The 26,982-nt window shown below is 43.9% G+C and overlaps 1 protein-coding gene across 1 annotated transcript; it reads left to right on the top strand.

The window, feature by feature from the left end:
• Positions 1-81: 81 nt before the first annotated feature.
• Positions 82-26,587, top strand: LOC114772873 (integrin alpha-7-like). The gene is given in 28 exon segments (XM_028965594.1): positions 82-476; positions 12,860-12,987; positions 13,086-13,165; positions 13,380-13,416; positions 13,419-13,586; positions 13,589-13,633; positions 14,260-14,391; positions 14,890-14,994; positions 17,381-17,588; positions 17,900-18,093; positions 18,348-18,436; positions 18,683-18,810; positions 19,037-19,132; positions 19,489-19,550; positions 19,633-19,802; positions 19,897-20,025; positions 20,249-20,364; positions 20,546-20,729; positions 21,078-21,152; positions 21,236-21,315; positions 21,527-21,604; positions 21,721-21,823; positions 21,905-22,111; positions 22,601-22,717; positions 23,000-23,113; positions 23,216-23,314; positions 23,682-23,807; positions 25,128-26,587. Coding segments are annotated over 28 exon segments (3,435 nt in total). The 5' UTR covers positions 82-267; the 3' UTR covers positions 25,284-26,587.
• Positions 26,588-26,982: the final 395 nt, after the last annotated feature.

Here is a 26,982-nt window from a genome sequence, read left to right as displayed (position 1 = left end):
AGCTGGGGGGGGTAGAGGTGGGGGAGTGGAGGGGGTGGAGTGAACGGCTATTCAAGGCACTTGTCCTCTGTCTCCCTCAGTCACAGAACGAGGGAAAGAGGAGGAGGAGGAGCGGGAAGGCGAGCACTCTGCACTCTGGAAACTCACATTTTCTCAGGCTGCGCTCGGAGTGACAGGAGGGACACGGGGGACTCATTTCACACCGAAGCACACAGGGACTCTGCCTCGAGGGAGGCAGGCTGAGAACCGAGGAGACTTCACCTCGCCATGGGACCGCGGCACACAGTCAGGAGGGCCGCCAGCCTACGCTCCCCGGCCCTGGGCTGGACCTGTTGGGCGCTGCTGGCCCTCTGCGTGCCGGGCTCCGCGTTCAACCTGGACACTTCGGCGCCGCTCATCAAGGAGGGGGAGAAGGGCAGCTTCTTCGGATTCTCCCTCGCTCTGCACCAGCAGCTCACCCCAGAAGCTCGCAGCTGGTGAGTGCCAGTGTGTGTGTGAGTGTGTGTGTGTGTGTGTGCGTCCTGCTTTATTTAGGCACATCAACTTCTCTGAACTTTGCACGTCTGCGCCACTTGTCACACCTTTGGTTTGACGGGACGTTGAGGTGTCGCGGCCCGTCAGTGGGGCCAAGGCAGAACGCTGCACGGCGTGGTGTGAGGTCAGCCTTTCCCACACTCCCACCGACGCATGGCGCCGAGTGACTTTCATTACGCTTATGCACCAAGCGCCCGTGGGGGAATGTGCGCCGGTTTTCATAAAAAATGATTTACCGGTTGCATGGGGATGCCAGACCGGGCATGAGAGGCGGCCGTGCTGAATCAGCAGGTAATACCGAGGGAGAGGAGTAGGAAAAATACATCTCCCCAGAGCAGAAGTTAATGAACATCTGCCCCCTCGCCAAGCACATTTGGGAGGTTTGTCCTTGTGTGTTTCTGATGGTTCCAGTGCAGCTACTCTGATTGGCTGAGCTGATGGATTACTACTGGTTATGACAAGGAATAAACGGAAGCCATCCAGACCATGAATAAATGATGACGTCACTTGAGCTCTCCGCTCATTATCATGTCCTGACGAGCTGACGTGTCTTCTACTCACTCTCTGCTCTCATCATTTGCTTTTTTTAGATACTAAATACTAGTAAATAAGCAATAACTTTTCAGTTCTTCAGAAATGAAGTTCTTATTTACAGACAATACACAACAAACAGAACATTTAGTCTTGTCACTGCATTTACATTTATAGCATTTATCAGTCGCCCTTATCCAGTCCCCCCCAGGAGCAACTTAGGGTTAAGTGTCTTGCTCAGGGACACAATGGTAGTAAGTGGATTTGAACCTGGGTCTTCTGGTTCACAGGCGAGTGTGTTACCCACTAGGCTACTACCACCCTGTGAAGAGCACCATTTGAAGAGCACTCAGAAGTTCTGCACAGACCACAATTAACAGATGAAAGGACAAAGACACATTAAAAGATTACTACTGCTGTCTAGTCTTCTACAAAGTAATTGGAACCTGAATTATGATAAGACGCAGAAGACCATGGTGCATGTGTGAGATGCAGATGGGTAAAGGCAGGAAGTTTTTACAGTGGTAATAAACATGTGGTCTACAGGGGAGAGTGAAAGTTTCAGTTGGCTGCTGGATGCACCTTTTAGCTTTGCAGCACCCAAGTCCATTAACAGGCCCTGAGGTTTGTGGTTTATTGGACAGGGACTGTCTGTCTGGGTTCCATCATTTGGCGGGAGGCTCTTAGCAGCTTTACGTTACTGAGGAGGGACGAGACATTCCTGGAGAACAGGGACAGGCCCGTTTCTCTTGGGGTTTGTTTCTGAGCTGGTCTCAGTCTTCTCTATTCTTCAGAGACGTGAGTGTCCATCACCCAAGTTGTCAGTGTTAATTTACAACTGGGCCTGTTAAAGTGGTCCATATTTATCAGCCAGTGCATGTGCTCATCTTACTGATGGTGGAGTCACCCTGACGCCTATATGTGTGTGTGTGTGTGTGTGTGTGTGTGTGTGTGTGTGTGGTGTGTGTGTGTCACCACTGCACAGTATTGGAAGCTCTGGTCCCCTCTCTGACTAATCGTTAGGTATTGCTAATGGATGAGGTGACGCTGCATCTTGCTTCAGTTTATTGATCATTGAATTCATCAACATCGCATTTTCTGAATGCATGTGTTGTATTCGTTTTCATAAACTCAACACTTGTATGTCCAACCCGGTCGGTGACAAATGCTTGTTACATGGAGACCAGAGAATAAGGAGAAATTGAATCAGATGGTATGATATTAACACGCTTTGGAGATTTCGTGAGAAGACTAAGACTATCAAATGCCATGTTGCAAGAAGGTTTCTGAAGGAAATGTGAGCCAGTGACTCACGCCACTGTCACCTGTGTTATAAGAGTCCGTTTCAGGCCGAAATCATCTTTCTGAGACACTAATACCCTTCAGACGACCACATAACACAAATTACGGATTTTGTCTTAGGAAGATTCAAAGAGTGAACGCATGGAAACGGCATGCGGCATGACTCACCTAATTGGCCTGCTTTCGACCTCCATGATCGGCTCGCCGTTTTGCTTGATTGTTGTGTCCGCTTCTGAAGTGTGTCCAGAGACGCGTCGCCCCAAGCCAGTCCTCGGTTATTGGATCTGCGTGACTCAGTTGCAATCTGCTGCTGTTCCGTTGTTTGAGAAGCTTCATGTTTCTGTAGGTAATGGGCACATGGTGGCATGTTCTGCTGAGTGGCCTGAAAACAAAGACTTTATCCATAATATCAGTTTTCTAAAAGCAGGAATGGCACCATAAACTGGCCAAGTCACATAACATAAACATGAAATAATACAAAAAGTAATATTTTAAGTACTGGAACTGTAAGAATTATTGGTAAATGTTAGTATTGGTAAATATTTAATGACTTAATATAAGCCTGTTTTCTGCAAGAGCAGCTGTTTCAGGCAATAACAGTCTTCCGGTGGGATTTTCTTGGCATTCGTTTATGATGGATGATGTGTTCTCCTGTCCAGTTGGAGCTGGCATTGAGATGAAGGCCGATCTTGCCCAGATGCTGTGAGAAGATCTTGCCTGTGCATCAAAACATCGCTTCCAAGACAGCATGCTCGCCTGCTGGGATTTCTTGGGCTTCTCATAGAGAGCAGTTTTGGTCAGACAGCTCACAGTGGTTCACCTCACCACCCCTCCTTAGCAGTTTTGAAACAGCACAGGGGGGATCAGTTCATAAATCATAATAAAAGACACACAGAAGACACTCGACAGAAGCACTCACCATCGGAGGACATTCATGATGACCGGCGAACACACGTTGATATCACAATAATGCAACCACAGGACGGGTGTGAAAAGCGCTGATGTATCAGTCCAGTTCCAAATCCCCGAAGGACGGTCGGTGCTATTAGCTGAGATTTCAATTAGGGTGGCTAATGAACTGTGCTCCAGTTATGCCATCACTCATTTCACCAGGAGGAAGTACCCTGCCTTTTTTATAGCTGGAAAGCTATAAAATAAAACAATAGTGTAATTATTGTTTATTTGGGTCTTATTCAGGTTAATTGCAAAAAAATTTTACTTTAAAAATTTTTTACTTTAAAAGTAAATTTAAAAATGTATGTGTAATGGTCTTACATACAAAATTTAAAATTAATTAAAAGTCTTCAACATGACATTCTGAATTCTGAACATGCAGAAATGACTAAAACAGCTTCTTTTTTCAGTCTAAACAGATGGGAATCATCCACGCAAAGAAATGCTGCTGTCTCATCGTCTCCCGAGCCATTAAGCACTAAAAAGCATCATTGATCTTCATGCATTGTAATTAGGCCATAGATTTGCGTTTAAGACCACACGATAAATATCACCCACAAATATTTCCAAGCCTCAGATTTCGACCACCCTCCTGATCTTGTCTATACATTTAATTATTCCACTTGAGAGATGCTGGGAGCATGAATCACATTTATGACCAGACAAGCTATTTAGCAAAGAGGAGCATCTTCATTTTGAATGGCTCGTCAGTCAGGATATACGGCTGCTTTCAGCTGAAGGGTTTGTTCAGGTGGAACAGATTGAAATGGCGACTACTTGGCTATATATATTTTAAATGCCTTTGCTTCTTTGAGATCCATCCAAGTGTCTGCCGTTGAGCATTTCTTGGTCTCCTGGTCTGAGTGTGTCCATGGTTCTGAGGTGGGTCTGAACAGTCCAGGCGGCTCCTCCACCCTGCCAGCAGCTCAGGTTGCTGGGGGAGGTTCCTGTCCAGGTCCCCGTTCTTCGTCCGGTGGCATTCTAAGTGTAAAGTGGGGCTATTTCTGAACTGTTGGTGTGGGTATACCCTCTGAGCTCCCCCCCAAACATAGAACTCTCCTGGACGCAAGCATGAAGTGATTTACGGTGTTCTTAAAAAAAAAAGTCTGAGTATGATTTCATGTGTGAGTGTGATTGAATTAAACCTATTAAACCTATATGATATTGTATTACTGTCATGTTGAAATATGTTTTCAGTGACAGTTGTGTAGTATTACTTATGATTTTAGTAAACTAAGTGCTGCAACATAAATGTAGAAAGACCTTCACCTTGTGTGTTTTGTTCATTACAGACGTTACAGTCACACGCCTTCGGGTTTGTTTATGTTCATTTCTGTTCCTTTTTTTTCTCCGCTGATGTCGAGCATCTGCACTTCCTTCCCCACCCTGGACATGACAGAGCTTGGCCAAATGTGGCCTACAAGTGGCATTCAAGACATTGGTACTGAATCTGAGTAATAAGGAAAAGTGATTAAAAAAGTGAGCAAATGCCTTAGCTTTCATAATATTTGTGACATTTCACATATTTGTGACTTTTTTGGAACAGTAGGGTGTGTCCATATTTAGTGAATGCCACTGGTCTTACTGTAATGGTGTCCTAGCAACAACCCACAACTGGGTCCAGGTCTGAAAAGGGCACAGTGGCGCTGCCCTCACACATTCCAAACGCACTGAACATTTTCGCCGGGCTCATTTGCATTAAATGCCAATACAAAATCTCCCTTTGAAAGCCGGCTTAATGGTTGACAATGACCCTGGCCTCCTTAAATCAATTCATTAGTTTTTTTCTTTTCTTATTGTCCTTCTTTGGCCTCTGGCTTTGCTGTGGTTGCTGCACCTCTCCGCTGCGTTGTAAACGTGCAGCGGTTAATGTGGAGCAGTTCGTGTTTTTAATGGAATCCGTTTACGAATTTGATCGGGACAAGGAGAGTGCGGGGGGCAGGGTCTGACTGCAGCGGGGGACGCATTGCATGCTGTGTGATGTGCATTCTACGTCTCTCTTTCTCTCTCTCACTTACACACACATATGCATTCACACTCACACACACACACTACCACCAGCAGCTTTTTCTTTTATTCCTTGCACTTTCCTGTCTATTTAGCATTCTGCAGTTCCCCGCCTGTCCCCTGACATGTCTTGAAGAAAAGCCCAGCAAGAATTGATGGGAGTGGGGGAGGTTTGTGCAAGTGTGTGTGTGTGTGTGTGTGTGTGTTGTTTTTAGAGCTTTCATAAATATTAGACTGCAGAGTGGAGTGGAGGGGAGGGACAGGAGAAGCCTGCCAATCTGCAGAGTCAGGTGGAACCTCGGAGTGATTGTTGTGCATTAATGCGAACGACTGCCTTCTGATGGCTCTCCAGTAAAAAAAAATTATGGTGCATTGTGGGGAAAAAAATGTTTGCGCTTATTGGACCAGACAGAATCTTTTTTGCATGTAGATGCACGATGTTTCGGTAACACGATATAGTAAGACATGTTTGGCTCACGTGAGCATCCATTTTTGGCTGGAATCCCTGACTGCTGCATCCCTCCATCTCCAGCCTATTTGGCCGCCTACAGGCACAGAGATACAGAGATTAATAAATCATGACAGGACCTCCTGTTCAGATAAAACGCACTATCTCATCTAATGGCAGTGACCAGCGCTGATATGAGCTGAGATGGGAAGCTTTGAAAGGTGTCTTACAGGCCCACAGGGGGCTCAGCAAGAGTGTGCGTGTGTGTGTGTGTGTGCGTGTGGGGTGTGTAGCAGTAAATGTAGTAACTGCTACTGGAGCATCACCTGAGTACTAGCATTCAAACCTTACACTGTGTTCTCATCCAGTCTGGCATGCATCTGCACTGTGTCATGCCTATAAATATGTTTGGGGTTGTTTAAGTTACCTGCTATATTCTGCACAGTAGCACAATAATTATATATATATATACAAACATAATGCTGTCCTTCCAGTTAGCCTTTTAATTCCATTTTTTTCCAAACACCCTCCTGAATCTGCACTGTAAATAACATGATATATGGTCAGAGTAATGCTGGGGTAGGAGGGACGTGTCTGAATTAATATGTAACAGATTTTAATGAGGACCCCCCATGTACACGATGAACCCATTCACTTGTGCAGAAAAAATGGCAGGGAACCCTGTGATTAGAATGCAGTCTCGCATCCCAATTTTTAAATTATTTTTCCAATTAATGGAGAAGCATGGAGGGTGCGCGTGTGGTGTGACATGCTTACAGAACAAGGAAGTAGCGTTCAGCTTCTACCGATGTTGAGTATGGTCATCAGAGATGTTTAGATGGGTGAGGGTTTTTTGTTCAAGATCAGATGCAATAAATCTCTATTAGGCACTAATACTGACAAACGCCTACTGCAAACAGCAGGGATTAACCCCTGAGTTTGTGTGTGTGTGTGTGCGTGTTGGGAGGGTTTGGGTGGGTAACCCCATCTGTTTCATTTACCTATTGATTTAGGTGGAGGCAGGTTGGCCTTGGGAAACGGCCTGTCTGAGATCCTTACCACCGCCTTCTGTAAAAATAATGATCTATGCACAGCTTAGTTACAAAGGGTCACACTTTAAATGATTGAACTTACAGCATGCATGTAATGTATCAATTTTTTTTTACACCCATAGCGGGAGATTATCTGACCTGTAAACTGTGCATTCCAACTGTTGTATATAACTTCATGTCTAGTGTTTAAACCAGATACACTGGGTTTTATGGTGTATACTGTGTATATTGTCTGTACTGCCACAGTCTGTATTTGTTCGCACTGTTAAGTAGCCCCTACATTTTCATTGTATATGTAGCATCCTGCTCTGGTGCAATGACAATAAAGACATTTAACTAAGCAACTATTTATAATATCCATTGGTTTACCTCCAAATATATTATGACACGGAACAGTTTAAGCCACAGAACATAAATGATGCTCTGTTCCATTAAATTTGTTTCCCTGGATAAAACAGTGAAAACAAAATGATAACAAACTTACACGCACGTTTTCTTACCACGTGTGTAGTCAAATGAATAAAAAAAGAATGGATTAAAAATTTACAGGCATTCACTATCTTTTGTGTTAAAGAAGCTGGATATGAACAGAATCACATTCACCATACTGCACATGGAGAGTGACAGGAACAAAGTGCTCAGAGTCACAAAAATTCCCTGTCCAATAACAGCCAGGACCACCGGGATTTTGTGGACGGGCTGCAGCGGTCTCTGTCTGTCGACTTTCATCGTTCCATTTCGTTCGCTCATTCGGAAGGCCCTTCAGTTTCCCATTCTCCTCTTCTCCGTCTGTGATCTTCACCGTCCAGTTTGGGCATTCGGTGGAGGTTGGTTGGCTGAGTCCACCGTCCAGACATCGCAGCTGTTGTTTCTCATCAATAAACCGGACGGAGCAAATCAGCTGGGCAAATAGGGCTTTTTTGCATAAAACAATACGAAGATCAACCTGTCACTGTCCTGCTGTGACCCTTAAACGGGGTGGTCACTGTTCTACATTACAAACAGAGCCCCCCCCCTTACAAACCATCAAACATTGTGTGTAAAGTCCATAGGCAGAGTGCTGTGGGTGATGCTAAACAGAATTGCCCCGCCTTGCATCCCCCTACTGCTCAGAGTGCCCAGTCCTGAGGGCAACATGACCCAACCTTCAGACCTTTGGCCTCCCTCAGGATCCTTTTAGACTCTCATTTCTGAAATCATTTATGCATGGCTGTATGCTTGGGGGGTGGGCCTGGTGGTGGGCCTGAAGGATAGGTGAGGATACTGTACATAGAGGAAACAGGGGCTTGGTCTTGAGTGGTGGTCATTTGAGTATAACAACTGCAAGTTGCTCTAAACACTATGCAAGATATAAGTTACTTATTTGATACTGAAGTTCTGCAGGTATCAGTAGGGCATCCTATTTCTTTTGTCGGCAATAAAAACGCGCCAAATATCTGAATCATTGTGAAGTCAGTCACTTTTGACTCAAAGGATTGCTCTCTGCTCACGTTCTGCATGTGATGATGACAATAATAATCAAAGCAGTCATGAAGGTAAAAGAGGTGACTGAAAAAAAACATTCATCAAACATATTTCACTTTCTCAAGTAAAACAAAAATACTAAATGTGTTTCTCGCATTGGGTTCTTCAAATGGTTCCATCTTAGTCTCCTTAACCACCAGAGTAGGTGTGTCCAAACTTTTGACTGGTTGTCAAAGGTATATATAAAATAAAGTAAATAAAATATATATTTACCCCACACATATATCCTATATAGTCTTGCTTTCAGCTTTCACGTCTCCTGTGGAAGATGTGAGTTATTGTGTTTTCTTTTCCCATTCGCTTTGAGCTCCTCCTCATGATGGTCCTTTTGACACTAAGCTGATTTTGCTGATTTGATTGTGCTTTGTGCACAAGCATCAGACAAAGGCCCTGGCTGTTTTCACCGGGGAGCTGAAGATGTGTGACTCGGCCCGGCTCTATCGCAGCTGTGGCGGACACGCCTGATGGAAAATAAAACGGCTGATAAGGCCCATTAGCACAGCTTCCACATACAGCAGTCAGTCAGAATAACAAAGGGAACCACACCAGGGCCCAGATACCCGGCCGTGGGAGAGGAGTGACAGGAGCCAAGACTAGAGCGATGCACTGTGTTGTGGGGGAAGGGTGAGCACTGGCTTGGGGCTTGGAGGTGAGGTCCTGTGACCCTGGAGGGGATGAGTGCCAGGGTCAATTAGCACCCACCTAAAACCCTCATGGGAACCGGACTCCAGGATTCAGGAGGCTTTTAATGTGTGTGTGTATGATAAGATGGTTTGCCTCTTTAAGAACAAGCGCAGTTTTCAGATTTGTGGTAAAAATAGTTAACTATTAAACTGTTAATGCATGAAATTGTTAGAAACACACAAAACAAAATGTAAACTGAGTGGTTTTCAATGTATTACAGCTTTGTAGTAACACATTATTGGACATTTGAGGTGTTGCATTTAATGTATTTTAATTTACTCTCTATGCTTGAAAAATGTGCTGGGAGGGTTGGGATCACAAGTTATTTAAAAAATAGCTGGAAAAAGGATGCTGCGAATCTGAATAAACGTGTTTTTTTGATGCAACTCAAACATAATCACCATTCACATCCATTAAAATGGTTTTCTTGTTACATTACATTTCAACTACTAATCACTTACAAAGAGCAGTGCATTGTGTATTGATACATGACTGTCCGTACTGTAGATGTAGAATACATGTTGGAGAACCTGTTGCATGTAACTATGGAATAAAGGTCCTTTTAGATACAATGTAATTCACAAAACTCTTTAGGGCCTTTCAGTGCCCTGGACGCACCAGGCGGTTCCCTCAGATCCGCTGCCAGACCACTGGGTGTTTCAGACACTTATCTTTTAACAGTGCAGAGCCTGTTTTCTCTTCAGTCTCCTGATTGGCTGAAGTGGAAGATACATTAGTGTCGGCTTCACACTGGCATTCCTTCACGCTCAACGTGCAGTTATCCTGAAAAACCACAGGAACTGACTGTACAGTCGGACGGGTGTTTCATGTCAAATCTGCGATTTTAGGGTGAGGCCAGAAAACCTGAGTCACTGGCTTTTTATGAAAAATGCTTTAAAAGATATGAAACAGGAAGAAGACCTTTTTTTGGTTTAAACTTTTATAATGGAAACACCACGGCAGTAGACTATTACTTAAAACATAATGAATATTCCTAAATTATTTTACCATGTTATTTTTTTAAATCACACATCACTTTCTATATTGATGTTAATTATTTTGTTTTTTATTTTTAAGTTTATAATTTTTAGTTGCATTATTTAAATGTAGAACAAAACTGAAGACAAGGACTATGAAAGAACACACGTGAGGTTGTGTAATAACAAAAAACAATAGCAAACAATGGAAAAAATCGAACATTTACATTTCTCCAAAGCAGGGAGCACACGCAGGCTTTTGCTGTGATGGCAGCATTTCACACTCTCAGCTTCTCTCCTTAACTTGGACCAACAGGGACGGTTTCCAACAGTCCTGAAGTTTTTATGCTGAACACTTTCTTATCATTCACTCATGTTAATGAGCATCTCATCAAGTTTATGATGATGACAGTATTGAACAAAGCAGCCATGAAGGTAAAAAGAGGCGACTCTGAAAAAACAGATTCATCAAACATCAAACAAAAATACTAAATATGTTTCTTGCAATGGATTCTTCAAATGGCTCCATCTATAACCCCCACAGATGAGGTGCGTTCAGACTTTTGACTGTCCTATCCTATTTGACTTCTGTGTGCTAGGTCTTATCGAATTGAAAGTTTTGGATAAAAGCATCGATGCAATGAATGATATATACTGTAGAACACCAATAGGAACTGTCTGTGTGTGAAGATGTCCATGATCGCACATTCATACATGGTTTAAAAGTATGTCATGGCTGCACTCAGAACCATATATACACACAGGAGAGAGGTGTTCCTCTCTGATCTAAACTTTTATAGACTCCTTTTCATCAGTGACATTATTTGGCTCTTGGTTTTATCTGGTTTATTTGAAAATGCCCCCTTCCGGATCATTGGGATTAATTTCCTCATTAACCCCATGGTGATTCATCAGGATTAATGTGTGCGTTTGCTGGGAATGTGGCTGACCTCATTCCGTGCGGAGCGTCATGTGACTGCGGGACAGAGGAGAGGTGTGGGGCCGCGCCACAGAGCAACAGCTGGACTGTGGGACCCGAACCCGGGTGGTGGGTGGTGGTGGTGACGGGGTGTGGAGTGAAGTGATAGAGGATGGCAAGGAACTGCCTACAGCTGCCCTGACCCCCCCCCCCACAGGTCTTCTACTGCCCTGTTGCGCTGACTCGTATCCCCACAGAAACAAAAGGGTCAACAAACAGCTGCAGTCGGTTGTACAAATCTCACCCCACACCCCCACTGGGTCCAGTAGTCTCACACGGATGGCATGATGGGAAATGTGTGATTCAGGCATTTTACGCCCCACCTGCTGTCGGACGTTGGTGATGACTCCCAGGCCTCTGGTCCTTAGGCCTCAGTTTGTCTGGGCTATTTCAGTGCTATCGGCTCACCCGTATTTTTAGCCTATGGAGGCAGGATGGGAAACTCTAATTTAAGGGTAGTGTCAGGCGTAGTTTAACCCCTCTGTCTGTCAGATCAAACCCAGTCCTAATCTTAATTTTAATTAATTTAAATTTTTTTTTTTTTTTTTAACTCTTATTCTTTTCCCACACTTAACCGGATCTGACTGTTGTGACATCATCATGTCTGAGACTGTGAGGGACAAAGCAGCCCAACAGTATGATTTTAAAATAGCCCTCCAGGACCAGTCGGTCCAAATAAGGCAGAAGACCAGTAGCACCACCAAAATATCAGCAGCCATGGCACCGAAAATAAAAGCCCCTCCATTGCCCGTGCACAAGAAAGCTGAGGGAAAACTGGCCACTCCAAGCGAGCCTCCATCATAGTTAGCAACAAGTGCCCAAGCACGTAGGACTGAGGTTCATGTGTTGGCTTGAAATTTTGCAGGCCAGTGGGATGTGACATCCATTTAGGTGACAAGTGACTGGAGGGAGCCCAGCATGTGTAGGTCACTTCTATTGTGAACCAGAGAGGAATCCTGTCCCCCACTGAGTGTAAATGTCATCATAAATAAACACTCTAGCTTCTGTCCTAGAAATGTAGTAGAAATTCCCTCACCATATTGTCAAACTTGGAGGCAACTAGAGGTGACCCTGGTCTTTTGGGTGTAGTAGCCTAGTGGGTAACACACTCACCTATGAACCATAAGACCCAGGTTCAAATCCCACTTACTACCATTGTGTCACTGAGCAAGACACTTAACCCTGAGTGTCTCCAGGGGGGACTGTCCATTGTAAATACTGATTGTGGATAAGGGTTTCTGATAAATGCTTGTAAATGTAAATGTTTTGGTCATGCAACACTTCTTCAGCAGCCAGTGTCATCCAGTTATGGCTGTCAATCACTTCGTTCTCATGTGTAACTGTGCCAGAATTGTGTAATTCCTTCCGGAAAATTGGAAATTAACTTACAATTTAGACACTGTAGGTGGACAAGTGGAATGGTCTGGCAGCTATTTTCTCATACAACAGGGTACTTGCAAAATGATTGGCTCGCTCAGAAATCTGACTGACAAATAAACAACATCATTCTGGCAGGTAGTGTCCTCTTTTTTGTCCCTGATGAAATACATTTTTTATTTATTTTCAGTGTTCTTAGGTACACAAAACCCCAATAGTGGCTAAATAATAACTATACTACTAATGAATATAATCATAAAAATCTCTTTAATATCAGTTCCAAACAAAGTGATATTGTCCATCAGTAGAGATATTTATGAAGGATTTACTCATTCAGTAGAATTTTTTATAGCCATTACAGTGTTGTTCAGGGTTGGTTAATGCATCTGTAATCTGCCTGTGTTGCTATGGCAAAAATAAAAAATGCTACTATATGACACATGATTTTAAACTCAATGTAACAATGTAATGGGCATTCCTTGTGCTCCAGGATCCTGGTGGGGGCACCGCGGGCCAGAGGGCTCGGATTTATGAGCAACACTCACCCCGGCGCCCTGTACCGCTGCCCAATTTCTCCGGAGGAGTATGACTGCACACGAGTAGACATTGATGGAGAGGGTAAGCGAATTAACTTGCACGCGCTCACAACGCAAGGCCCAACCTTGTGGTGCACTTGTGCAAGTCCTCTCATTTTTGGCCTGGTTTGCTTCCCACAGTGAATCTTGAAAGAGAGAACAAGGACAACCAGTGGCTTGGAGTGACTGTGAAGAGTCAGGGCATTGGAGGGAAAGTAGTGGTGAGTTTGCATCGTACGCTCTGCAACTTCTCAAAACATTAGAGGAAATGATGTTTAGAGCTTTGGAACACTTATTCCTAATTGGTAACTGACTATGTGTTAAAACAGTGTATTCTAAAGACAACCGGATGTTGGATGTTTATCTGCATTGTGCTCTTCAAGACATTTTCTTCTCACTATGCTAGTATTCTTACCGCTGTTCCTCATGTTCCAGGCCTGTGCACACCTTTACGAGTTGCGCCAGCGCGTAAACAGCCGTCAGAGACGCGCGACCCCATTGGACGGTGCTATGTGCTGAGCGAGGACCTGACTGAGCGGGACGACCTGGATGGAGGAGAGTGGAAATTCTGCGAGGGCCGGCCACAAGGCCATGAACATTTTGGGTTCTGCCAGCAGGGTCTCTCGGCCAGCTTCACCGCTGACAAAAATTTATCCTGTTTGGGGCACCAGGAACCTACAACTGGAAAGGTAAAGAAATAAACATTCATAAATCTTCTTCATTCAACTTGTTAAAATGTGATACATTTTATGTGAAAAAAGTGAAATTCTAATTTTTTTTGACCACAGTGTGCTGCAACAATAGCATTTTCTTAATAGTTGCAATACAAGTTCACCTGCGGTGCAATTGGAATGTAATGTTATTCAAGATGTTATAGCACATTTCCCCATGTTAATGCTTAATATATATTTCCTTGTGTTGTGTCTGTGTATGTATGTGTATAAATGGTCACACTTTTGTTTACAGTTAAAACGTTTCCGTGAAGACGTATGATGGTATCCTGCCATGTGTCCTTTTTTAAACAATTCACCCAATTATGTTAGAATCCAATCTAATAGAAAATCAATTGGAATAGATTTATACAGCAATTTGCTAATGAGTTTTGGAAATAGTGAAGATTAATGAGAGAGTTTTTATCCAGGGGCGAGCTTATTTAGAGCATACATTTGAACGAATGTTCACTCTGTAATGTTTGTATATAAATGTGGTTAAATGTTCTGTAAAAATGTGTGTATGTATTCTGTGCATGTGTAGGTGTGTTCAAGTCTGCATCTGTATCTATGCATGTGTGTGCCCAATCCTCAATTCATTCCAGGAGAGATGCGGGTCCAGCTGCTCAACCTGACAGTACTGGACCTGGGTTACTATGACAACGGCCCATATGAGGTGGCTGACGAGAAGATGCTCGATTCAGACCTCATCCCTGTGCCTTACCACAGCTACCTGGGTATGGCCCAGCATGCCCTGAGCCTGTGACCTCCAGGATCAGCCAGAGGGCATGAGGAATGGCCACAAATGACCAAGACTGAACCCAGAAAGCTGCAAACCCTCGGCCCCCAACCTCACATCTGCTGAGCAACTCAGCCAGCAAACGGATTTAGGGATTCTCTCAGAAAACTCTCCATTTGTGAACCAAGAATGTGTGAATGTTCTGTGGTCTGGGGGATGCCAGCTTGATCAGCGTGATTAATCTCCCCTGGGTTCAGGCCATTTGGGTTCAGTCTGGGTCACGTGAAGCCCTTCCAGAAGGCACTGGTGGTATCAGTGAGTAACCGCCACGTTGCCAGACTGAGATCCCTATCCCATAAGCACAGTTCTTCTCACCAGCACCTTCTCTCTTTCTTTTTTTCCCCTTTGTCACTCTGTCACTCTTCACTTTCCTCCCCTTCCCGTCACCCCACTCCACCCACCCCTCTCTTTCGTTTCTTTCCCGCTGGGGCCTTAGGGCTCATGTTCATGGCCAGTCCTGTTGAGGATGCACTGGTCTACAAATCTCTGGAGCCGAGCAGTCGCCCGATGTATGAGGATGTTGCTCAGAATAGCTACCTAGGTTTGTAGGTTGCCGTCTTTGGACGTCTAGACTTGTGGTGGGACTCTGTTCTGTTTGTAGTGGTGGACCTTACCTTCATCTAGCTGCAAATGCACGAGCTGTTGAGTGTCAGTACCGTAGCTATAGAATATCTACCTGAGGCCTGCCAACCTTCCTCCTGGAGAACCATGCCAAACCACCATTGCTAAACACGAACCAACACTCTGTGGAAGTCAACTGTAGGCAACTGTAGGCATACCTCTATATGGTTCGGTCAGTTCACTGAGTATCAGACCAGAAGCAGAAGATTGGCAACCTCAGGCAATGGCTCATTTCTTGTAGCTAGGGTGTATGTTGTTGTGGTGTCCAGTCTATGCTCGCGCTATCTCTGTGATAATAAGGGCTAGCTCTGCATGTGTGTGTGTGTTAATATAACTGGTTAATGTATTCCTGGCCAGGGCTCCTGGGTGGTGGTTTCTAAGTGGTTGCTGTAAATCTTTATTTAGGTTCAGTCTCCCTGGGGAAACACATTCCTCTCTGATGGTTATGTGGGTCAGGTGGTTGGCCCCAAGTCTTGACTTTACAGCATGATCTGAATCATACCTATACAAATATCACGCTGGTTTGACATGGCGAGGCCAAGATCAACTGCCTCGCCATGTCAAACCAGCGTGACAACAAACAACTTTAGCTGAACGTGCATGAAAAGTCCTAAGGCTGAAGAAGAAACAGCAAAATGAAGTTGCAGATTGCAGATAACACAGATGTCAAAACTAACATTGCTGGCAAGTTGGATGGAAATTGTGTGTCGTGCTAAATCTAGTCAAAAGGCTGTATCTTTAGACAGTTCTAAAACCTTTACTCTCCTGACCTACCCCAAACCCCCATAAAACATCCACTCATATCCCGAAACTGAACTGCTAAACCCTGCATGTTTGCATTTACCTATAACCAACACACACCTATACATATCCGAAAAATGCATCTTCAATGCATCTGCATGCATCACATATGTATCATATTTGACATTTACTGTAATAACAGGAATAAAATGATAGACCTGTAAACAGTTACTTATTACCTGCTAATGTCAATTTAAAACCTTGGAAAGTTGTGGGATATACACCCCACAAATAGGTTATAGTCTCTGTTAAGTGAGAGGCCCCTTGGACAGCCACGACGGCTCATCTGCTGCCCCAAATTGTGTCCATTTGGCCTGATCAGCATCAGACACGCCCTCACAGCAGCTTTAGTCTTGACTGACTGACTGCCAGACAGCAGCACAATGCGCCCAGTCACCCCTGCTGTTCCTGAAGCTTTTCCAAGGGTTCATATATTAGTTCCTCCATGGTCAGAAAACACCCTCACGCGACATTAAGACTGTGCACAGATGACGCACAAGCGCTGAAACGTCTTTTCACACCTCACTAAGTTCGAACGTGAGGCTTTTAAAACACAGTCTTCAAGATTCGTTCCACACTCTCTATTAATATCCACTCTGTGGACCTGTGCCTTTTGGATAAAATTCTCTGGCTGTGTTCTTCTAAAGTGTAAACAGTGGGAGAAGGTCTTGAAAGACACACACTCTCTCTCTCTCACACACACACGCACACACACACACACACACACACTCCTGGCATGCCTAAGAGGCCTATGTTCTAAGGGAAAGGTGAAGGTACTAAAGGGGAAGTACAAAATTTCTCACCATTTGGTGGAAACATCTCTAAGCACACGAGGCTGCTTTCGCTTTTGCATGATGTTATATCTGTTCCGTTTTTCTTTTACTGTCACACAATGCATGGGTTTATTTAAATTACAAACACATGAATCATATATTTTACCTTCTCTAGAAGTCTAGAAAATGAACGACAGACCTGTTTTTTCCTTTTAAGATAAAATCTATGATCTACGATTATGTTATGTATGGTTATATCCTAGTTTTACGAGATTATGGTTTTCATCCCACTAATAACTACATATGTTGTTGAATAAAGCAAAATTTATTAAACATAGATAATTTGATCTGAAAAGGAAAAAAAACACCTGTTAATTTTCTAGGCTTGTATAAATTTCACTCAGTTATACAGTAACGCAAAGATGAAATTCACATAAATGAATTTGCAAGGAGAGACATGTTCACTGTTTATAAATTTACAGTGGCCCTCTTCATCATTATATACACACACACATAAAACACATACAATCTCATCTTTCCTTTAAAATGACCACCATACTTTTTCTCTCCCTACCCCCTCCTAAATGGAGGAACCCACACTGATCATGTGTGTGGCATGAAATCAATAGGCACTCAGGCCCACAATTCATTAGAATGGGGATGAGATGAAGAGCCTGGTCGATATTAACGTCTCCTCCTCCTCCTCTCCCGCCATCCCTCATTCCGGCACAGGCTTCTCTGTCGATTCGGCCACGGGTCTGATGAGCAGGGCGGAGCTGACCTTTGTGGCAGGGGCACCGCGGGCCAATCACACCGGGGCGGTGGTGCTACTGCGGAAGGATAACGTTTACCGACTGGTGCCACAGCACATCCTGTGGGGAGAGGAGCTGGCCTCCTCCTTCGGCTACTCCGTGGCCACCACAGACCTTAACAGTGATGGGTGGGTCAATTTTTATTAATGGTCAGAACACTTCAAAAAGTGAGCGTTTGCATTAACTAGTGTTAAATACAGTGTTATAACTTTTTTTATATACACAGAAGCTATGAAACTACATTCCTGAAATGTTACTATATTATATTCATGCAATTATGCATGCTTTTTAGTTTAATTTAATTTTGAATGTATTGTTCTTCAAGAATATGTTATACATTTATTATTTTGTTAAAAATAGTTTCTTTATAAACAAAAATCTGAATTGTGGACATGATAATTATGATAATAGCATTTTTGCTCCCCTTATTCTTATCCAGTTGGACAGATCTTGTCGTTGGAGCCCCTAACTTCTTTGATCGTAAGGCGGAGATTGGTGGAGCGGTTTACGTTTTCCTGAACCCTGCAGGACACTGGGATGAAGCCAGGCCCCTTCGGCTCAATGGGACCTACGACTCCATGTTCGGGATGACTGTGAACAGCGTGGGAGACCTGGACCAGGACGGGTTTGGAGGTGAGGACACTGACTGTAAAAATGCTTTTATCTGTTAATTAGTTAATGGCTGAGTGGAATGGTTTATATCCCTCTGCAAGAAATGCCATTATTTCCTCATGGGCTGTGCAGTAATTAACCTGCAGCCTAACATGCACAAATTCAAAAGCTCTAGAACAAGTGAGTGGCCATTTCTTATCAATTTCAGACTTGAAATTAATTGATTATCTTTTTACAAATGATGAGTTTTTAAATCAATGCGTTGCATCTGTCAGATATCGCTGTGGGAGCCCCGTTTGATGGTGATGGAAAAGTCTTCATCTACAGAGGATTGTCTTCAGGCCTGGACACCAAACCTTCTCAGGTAAGCACAGAGAAGTTACACACTACATTTATCTTTTTTTTATGTAAATCCATCTGTACTCATTGGCTATAACCATTGCTGCATATAAGGGTTTCGGAAAGGGTTTCAGTTTGAATTACTATGGCTTGTTAGGAATGGATGGTTCTTTGAATCAATTGAGATGTTCTCATCAAAACCAGCCAGAGCCACTTTCATTTTGTTTTATTTTGTCTAGACAGTGAGATTTAAGAGATCATGGCCTTTCAGGTGCTGGATGGGGCAGCAGTGGGGGTGAAGAGATTTGGCTACTCCATCTCAGGTGGGCTGGATGTTGATGGGAACCGATATCCTGACCTGGCAGTGGGGTCCCTCAGTGACCAGGTGGTTCTGTACAGGTGAGCCTCCAAAAAACAAGCTTGTAGGATTGTATGAAAAGGATGTAGCAACATGCCTTCTGACCTTTTCCCTCCTGCACCATGAACTCGAGCATTCATCTACTTGCCCTTTCTTTGGATGGCTTTGCAGGAGTTCAATATTAAAATCCATTGTGACTTGTGCATAATGCATCCTCTTTCTCATGATATCTCATGATGTCCCTTTGTGCCTCATGGTGACCTACAGGTCCTGTCCTGTCATTCATGTGATTCGTGACGTGACCATAGAGCCCCAGTTCATTGACCTGGAGCAGAACAACTGCAAAGGAAGCGATGGAGTTTGGTGAGGTTATTTTTTATCATTTTAAATTCTAAATCTACATGTTAGAAAAGAAAATTAATTATGTTTCCACCACCACAAAAAATCAGTGTAAGTACTTTCTCAATATGTCAGAAAAAATTACTTCTATAATATCTACTTTACTAAACTACATAGGAAAGTACTTGTATAGCATATGTGTAGCATAATGTCAAACAGCTATTATTACAGTAAATTAGAGTCCTTGCAGATGTGGAGAACCCTGCATAATCCACCAAGATTGAACACCATTATATCACCATGACATCTTGTCATATCTGATCATCATGTCTTAGTGCTGGGGCAAAGACCGTCTCTATTCTTTTTTGTGTTTTTGTCAGTGTGGAGGTTAAAGTCTGCTATGCTTACACGGCGCACCCCGACACCTACTCTCCACGAATCAGTGAGTTCTCCTCCTGCACATGCAGATGGTCTGCTGCCTTTGTGCTTTAAGTTCTGACGCATGATTTGCTGTCCTCCTTCAGCTTTGAGTGTTCTCTTTGAGGCCGACACAGAACGAAGGCAGCTGGGTCTTCCTCACAGAGTGAGCTTCTTGGGCCGCACACCTTACGAACCAGAGTACGTTCGCAACGTGGAGGTCAGGCTCCATGGCCAGAAACACCCAGCCTGCCAAAATGTCATCTTCCAGCTTCAGGTCGGCTCCAGCACTCACTCCATCAGTGAGGTTCGGGCATGTGCTTTGATCCTCTACAGCTCACAATGACCCCATGGATGCTCTTCATTTTTAGGAGAACATACGGGACAAGCTGCGTCCCATTTCCCTGGCTGTTACCCACACCATCAAGCATCCTCACCATCACAGAAACACCCTGCGCCCAGTTCTGAGCATCAGCATGCCCAGCACCCTACTCTCAGAGGTCAGTATCTTCACCGATGTAGTGACAGATTTAACCTAGATATTTTTGTATTGTAAACAAATTGGTTTTGTACAAAATAAATAAGAATGTGCAGTTATATAACGACTACATTATGAAATTCAGTCTTTTATGACTGCTTGGTACTGATTAGAATTTATTGCTAGCACATTTTCCGTATTCCTCCATTTTGCAATTCTTTCTTTCAATGTGTGTCTATCTGCAGGTGAATTTCCTAAGAGAAGGTTGTGGCGATGATAAAGTCTGTCAAAGCAACCTTCAGCTGAGCTACCTGTTTGGCACAAGAGATCCCAACACCGACCTTTTTACTCCTCTTCCACTGTAAGTAACTCCGCCTTGTCTTCTGTTGTACTAGTAGTTTTCCATGGACATTCCTGAGACTTTTACACAACCTTTCCACATTCCCCATGCTTCCAACAGTCCCATCCAGTTGTCCTCAGCCTGCCTGTTGTGACAGCTTTCTGTATGTTCGTGTGTGTGTGTGTGTGTGTATACAATGCAGGGATGACGATGGTATGCCAGTGTTCTCCCTGTCTGATCAGAGGTCAGTGGTGTTGGAGGTCACAGTGACCAACGTGCCCTCTAACCCCATGGAGCCCCAGGAGGACGGTGACGACGCCCACGCCGCCCAGCTGCTGGTCACCCTACCTGATACCTTGTCCTACTCCGGCTTCAGAGGGCAGCAGGTACTCGACAGGAAGTAATAAGTCAAATAAGGACTTATGCAAATATTGCAAACCAGCTAACCCAACTTTGTGTCCCAAATATACTTATAAAGAGTCTGACTGGGTTCCAGCCATTTATCAACCCACAAATAACAGCAGGATCAGTATGTAAGAAAAAAAAAAGACAGGGGAGCATGGGATTCCAGTCCGCCCCCGTCCTTCAAGAAAAAGGAATGAAAGAAGGAATGAAAACAAAAAAAAGAAACAACCCCTACAGCTCACCAACCTACAAATATAAAAAAAAATGTGCCTTAGATGGTGCATCTGGGGCCTTTTTTTGGACCGACTTTTATTTTCTTCTCGCTCCAGGTGGTGTGTCAGGCCAACCAGAATGGCTCCATGGCAGAGTGTGATCTGGGCAACCCACTCAAGAGAGATGCCAGGGTAAAGACGTCTCTTCTTCGCAGCATCCTGACGTTTATCATCAATGCCTTCCATGACGCGCATTCTGATTTGTTTTTAAACAGCTCAAGTTCTACATCATCTTGAGCACATCTTCCATCACCATTGAAACCACGTCTTTGTCAGTCGAATTTGTAATGTCAACGTAAGTCTTATGCTCATGCCTTGAAAAACACCCGGATGTTTATATGCACTGTTGCAGTGGTGGTTACTGGTCATGTGACAATTCACATGAATTGTGCATTACATCCGTTACTTCAAACTGGATGGAATGTCTTTATGACATAAAATGCATTGACTATTTGCTGTGCGTGTAAATTATTATTCCCACACTTGTCGTGTTCTTTTGTCCACAGTATTAGTGAGCAGCCTGATCTTGCCCCCACCATGGCCCTTGCAAAAGTAGTAATAGTGCTCCCCCTGTCTGTCAGTGGGTAAGTTGCGTATTTCAAAACTCAGTAGCAATGGTGCTGAAGTTACACACTGTTTTCTGTATAACAGAACTGTCTGTGTTTAGTGGAAGTTAATGTCTTTAAAAAAAACCTTTAAGCCTGGCCCGGCCGCACCAGCTCTTCTTTAGCGGGGCCGTGATGGGAGAGAGCGCCATGAGCTCACTGGAGGAAGTGGGAAGTCCGGTGGAGTTTGAGTTTACAGTGAGTAAATGTACAAAGAACAGTAAAGAGATAAAGAGTGAAATTTTCTCATTTTTAAAACATTTTACATTTCATTTAAAGGTGACCAACACTGGACAAGCTCTAGCCACACTTGGCTCCGCCTTCCTGAACATCATGTGGCCTCACGAGCTGGGCAATGGAAAGTGGCTGCTGTATCCCACTGGGCTGCAGTCTGAAGACCTCAGCCTCAGCCACTGCATGCCCACCTCATTCCTCAACCCTCTGAAGATCGGATCTAATGACCAGCCGCAAAGTGCAAACCTCAAGGTAACTTTTCAGTTAGTTTAGCACATCACAATGCTCTCGTCATCTTCATGCTGCCACACTGCTGTCAGCATCTTCATGATTATTATTGTGAACCTATTTCCACTGCTCGAATCCCGACCCACCAAGGTGCCACACTGTCCCCACACACTCTTTCCTGGGCACCTGTCATGGATGCCCACTGCTCAATAAGGGTTCTGGGTTGAAAACAGTAGGACACATTTCATTGTGTGCACCGTGTGCTGTGCTGCAGTGTATCACAATGACAATCACTTCACTTTCACTTTAACCTACTGTGCAAGGCCTGTAGGTTTTCTGACGCCCCCTTGTGGTATCTGAATGCTATTATTAAATACTAGGCCAACTGAATGAAACGTGCATGCATGTGTATTATTTAAATTCTGATTCATTTTAATGACGTGGGACCTCAACAAAATAAATTTTACAATAAAAGAAAAATCATTGTGTATTTTTTTCTCTGCCTCTCGGCAGGCCAGACGGAGAACTCGCTCCCACCCTGAGGAAGAGGGGGAGGCCATGGCCGAGGGCAGCGTGGAGCGAAGCACGCCGGCAGTGGCTGCGTCAGAGAGACGCAAATCCCTCAAACTGGTGAGAGAGAGGGTTTTAATGATGTAAGGATTCATTAATATTTGGGGTGGTTGTAGCCTAGTGTGTAACACACTTGCCCATGAACCAGCAAATGACAAAGTTACATGTTTGAACCTGTACCTTCTATGACCCTCTGGAGAAGGGAATCTGAAAAACGCGAATTGTAAATGAAACGAGCCTGTGATTGTTTATCGGAGTGTCAGGTTATGTTGTGTATGATTACACTGCTGCGTACATACTGTGTGTGAGTGTGTTACTGAAGGGATTTTCTGCCTTCTGCAGGACTGCCTGTTAGGTTCGGCCCACTGCCTGCTGTTCCAGTGTCCTCTGCAGAGCGTCTCCGGGACCGCCGTGCTGAAAATCAAAGCCCGCCTGTGGAACAGTACCTTCATCGAGGTGCTGTTCCAATCAGATAGTATATCAATGCTTGTTAATGACTATGTGTTTTTGTAAATTATTATTTATTTGATATTCTAGATTCACTTATGTTAATTACAGGAGTTTTCCTCAGTCAGTGCACTTGAGCTGCTGGTCAGAGCCAACATTACAGTGAAGTCCAGCATTAAGCATCTAGTACTGAGAGATGCGTCTGCACAGGTACAAGTACCTCAACACACACACACACACACACACACACACACACACACCATCTTAATGCTGCCACACTGCTGTCATAATAATAATCATCTTCATGATTATTATTGTTGGAAGGTCGGCGGTTCAATTCCCGACCCACCAAGGTGCACCCCACACACTCTTTCCTGGGCACCTGTCATGGCTGCCCACTGCTCACTAAGGGTTCTGGGTTAAAAGCAGTAGGACACATTTTGTTGTGTGCACCGTGTGCTGTGCTGGAGTCTATCACAATGACAATCACTTAACTTTAACACACACACACACACATACTCACACACTGTAACATTACCTAAAGAACAACACAAGAACAACATGTTTTTCTGAACAGATCCCAGTGATGATCTACCCCGAACACGGCCTGTCTGATCAGTATGTGATTCCCTGGTGGATTATTCTGGTTGCTGTCCTGGCCGGCATCCTGGTTTTGGCACTGCTGGTGTGCATATTGTGGAAGGTGAGATTTAAGATCTCTTTTATATTTTCTGTTTAAGATCTCTTTTATGAATTACAACCAAGCCAAATTGTTTTGCAGTGCCACCTGAATTATAATTAATTTGTTAATTTATGTTTTTTATTATAAATATTGTTTAAAAATGTAGACTAGAGTGATTATTAGGATGGCAAGGAGCTCAACCAATGTGTCAAAATGTGTCCCTGTTATGGTAAAGATGCGTCCAGATGTCATCACATGAACCATTTCACTCTTTTTCTGGGTCATGACTGTTCCTCTACTTGCTCTTGTTCTTCTCTCCTCCCGCCCCTCTCTCTTCATCTCCGTTCCACAACCCTCTCTTTTTCCCTGCTCTCACACCCTCGACCTGTGGCAGTGCGGGTTTTTCCGGCGCACGGAGCGTGCCCCGCAGTACGAGACGGAATATTACAGAGCGCACCTGCACCTGCAGCCCTCAGAGGCAGAGAAGCAGGCGGCCGAGCTCCAATAGGCTCCGCCCACCCTGTCCTGCTCTCCCCTCCCTCTCCCCCACGCGGTAAAAGTGGTGTCCCCTTGGCGTGGCGTGCTGTGGCATGGTGTCCTGTGCTAAGTGTGTGTCGTGGTTGCCCTGTGCAAAGTTCATTCCGCTGAGCCTGTTGGTTCCTCAAGCACAAACGTTTCCTTCTAAACTCCAGCCGTTTAACACTCACCTCATCTGAACATGCGAGAGGATGGAGGAGCTGGAATGAACTTTGTACGAAAGTAAAAATGCATCTCACACACAGAGGCTGCGTGGTTTCCACATCAAAATGTTCCGCTGGGAAGTGAGGCATCTGCCCTGCTGGCCAGTGGCATATTTTCAATGCTTTTTGCTCTGCGCCAGTCTGAGATGGCACAGTGTGGTCTGCTGACCAGCATGAAGATCTGATCTAATTTGCACCTGCACTGCTCTTGCAATTTCTGAGAAAATTCTACCTCTGCCAGATAACTGCAATTAAAAGTCGTAGCATTTTAGGCAGCAGCGCATTTACTACCTCCCCATCCATCTGAGAAGTGAGGCGAGAAGCTGATCAGCCCGAAACAAAACCAGCAAGCAGGTATGCCATGCTGGCAAAAAGGGTTTGAAGAGTAAGCTACAGTATAGGTGTTTCTAAATAAGTGGCCAGTGGGTGGATATTTAACCATCTGGACCTGAAAAGATAAGAAATACGGAGATGGATGCTCTGCCCGCGAATTTCTTGGCACTCTGTCTGCCTGCCCCTATACGCTTGCTCCATCTGAGTGTAAAATCTAGTGACTTTCTCATTTACACTTTCTCTCTCTCTCTCTCCCCCCGTCCTCCAGTGTGGCTTCTTCCGGAGGGCTCAGTACACAGATAAAGTGCCTCAGTACCACGCGGTGAAGATCCCTCGGCAGGACCGCCCCCAGTTTCAGGACGAGAAGTCGGTCATCCTACACAAGAAGGAGTGGGCCACACACTGGAGCGACGGCGCGTCCTGAAACGTCCTTCTCCCCCCCGACAGACCTCCTCACACAAAGACTGAGCAGCAGTGCAAAAGAAAGATGATCAGCTCCATTATTCAGGAGCCTCTACACTCTTCATACAGCCACTGCTTCTCAAGGACGTTTCCGTACATGCAGCACACAAACAAAAACTGAGGGCTGTTTTACCATTAGCACCAGTAACTGACCAATCACAACGCTATACACACACACACACACACACACAAAGCATCACACTGTACACACTTTCCAAAAAAATAATAACATAAACTTAAAGTTTTGTTTTTTTTACATCTTTTTCTTTCTGGGTTTGGATATACAACATAGAAAGGCAATAAGGTAAAGGTGTAATGTAAATTGATGTAAATTCAGAGTAGCCAGTGACCATGGGCAGTCAAAAGTAGAGATAACCACAGAGACTTAAACACAAACTCAAATCCCTACAAAAACAGGAACCCAATTTTAACCCCGAAACAGCCAAGAGAGTGTGAAATGCTCCTGAGAGTTTCCCCGTAATCAGAGGGCCTGATAAAATACAAGGTTTAAAGTGAGGATATAAATACAGTATATATTTTGAATCACATATGTTGTTGTTCAAGAAGCTTTCAGTGGATTGGAAAATGTCGATCACTGCACGTTTGCATTTACTTTCACGTTTGGCTGTAAAGATGAATGCATCGAATTAATTTCCATATTTCAGGGAATGGAATGAATGCTAATATTATGTGGTTAAGTGTCTTTTGATGTAAGTGCCTTACAGTAGACAACGGCTGAGCTCATAATTAGACCATGGGTAAAGGCAAGGATTGGTTGTGTGTATGCTTTTGGAGAAAAACTAAATAATGTGGTCAAAAGGTACAGCATGGCGAGGACCATGGCTGGATCCAGGATGCACTACGGGCAAATTGGTATTGCTGGACAATCTTGGATGAATTGCATGGATGATGTTTGCTGTAAACTCCTGCTTGTCATGAGCTGATTCTTATTTATTTCTGATTCAGTACTGTTGAAATATTGTAAATAAAAGGAAGTACAGAGACTCAACACAAGAAACAAACTTGGTGGGTTGGGGGTTCAAAAGTGCTAAATGACATTAGCAGGAACGACCTGCAATATTTTTCTTATCCATTTGAGGGCAGGAGTGCTCCAGGTCTCTTAGCTTGGACTTCATTTTGTAGCTTTGCAGAATCAGCAACAATTAATGCAAAGGATATTGTGTTTTTCCCCTGACAATGTAAATAGTAAACTGAAGAAAATATAAGAACTGTACATTTTAACAAATTAAACAACTCTTGCCTGTGTAATGGTGGTGGGTTTCTATGTGAGAGAATGTAAGTCACATCCGAAAAAGTGTTTCTTCTGTTTCAGCCACAGCTAAATTTCTTGATTTGGTGTATTAAAAAATAGTTGTTGTTTAATTGTTTAACTGTTGTTAAAATTCATATAGTCATATACACAGCTTTAAACAAAACAAAAATTACTAAAGTAAAAGTAATAAATAAAAAAAACTAAAGTGCACTTTAGACTTAACACATGGCACCATGTAAGTTTGAATCCATGGATTCTTTAAAAAAATAGGTTGTAGGAATAAAATAATCCAGTTACTTGGAAGAATATATTATTTCTGTCAAAACTATTCTGTCATTCTCGTATGGCATGGCGAGGCAGGTGACCTGAAATGATGACTGGACATGAT

Source organism: Denticeps clupeoides, unplaced genomic scaffold, assembly GCF_900700375.1.
Source record: "Denticeps clupeoides unplaced genomic scaffold, fDenClu1.1, whole genome shotgun sequence".
NCBI lineage: Eukaryota > Metazoa > Chordata > Actinopteri > Clupeiformes > Denticipitidae > Denticeps > Denticeps clupeoides.
Note: the sequence above shows the minus strand (reverse complement) of the source record. Positions and strands in the feature narration are given on the sequence as shown.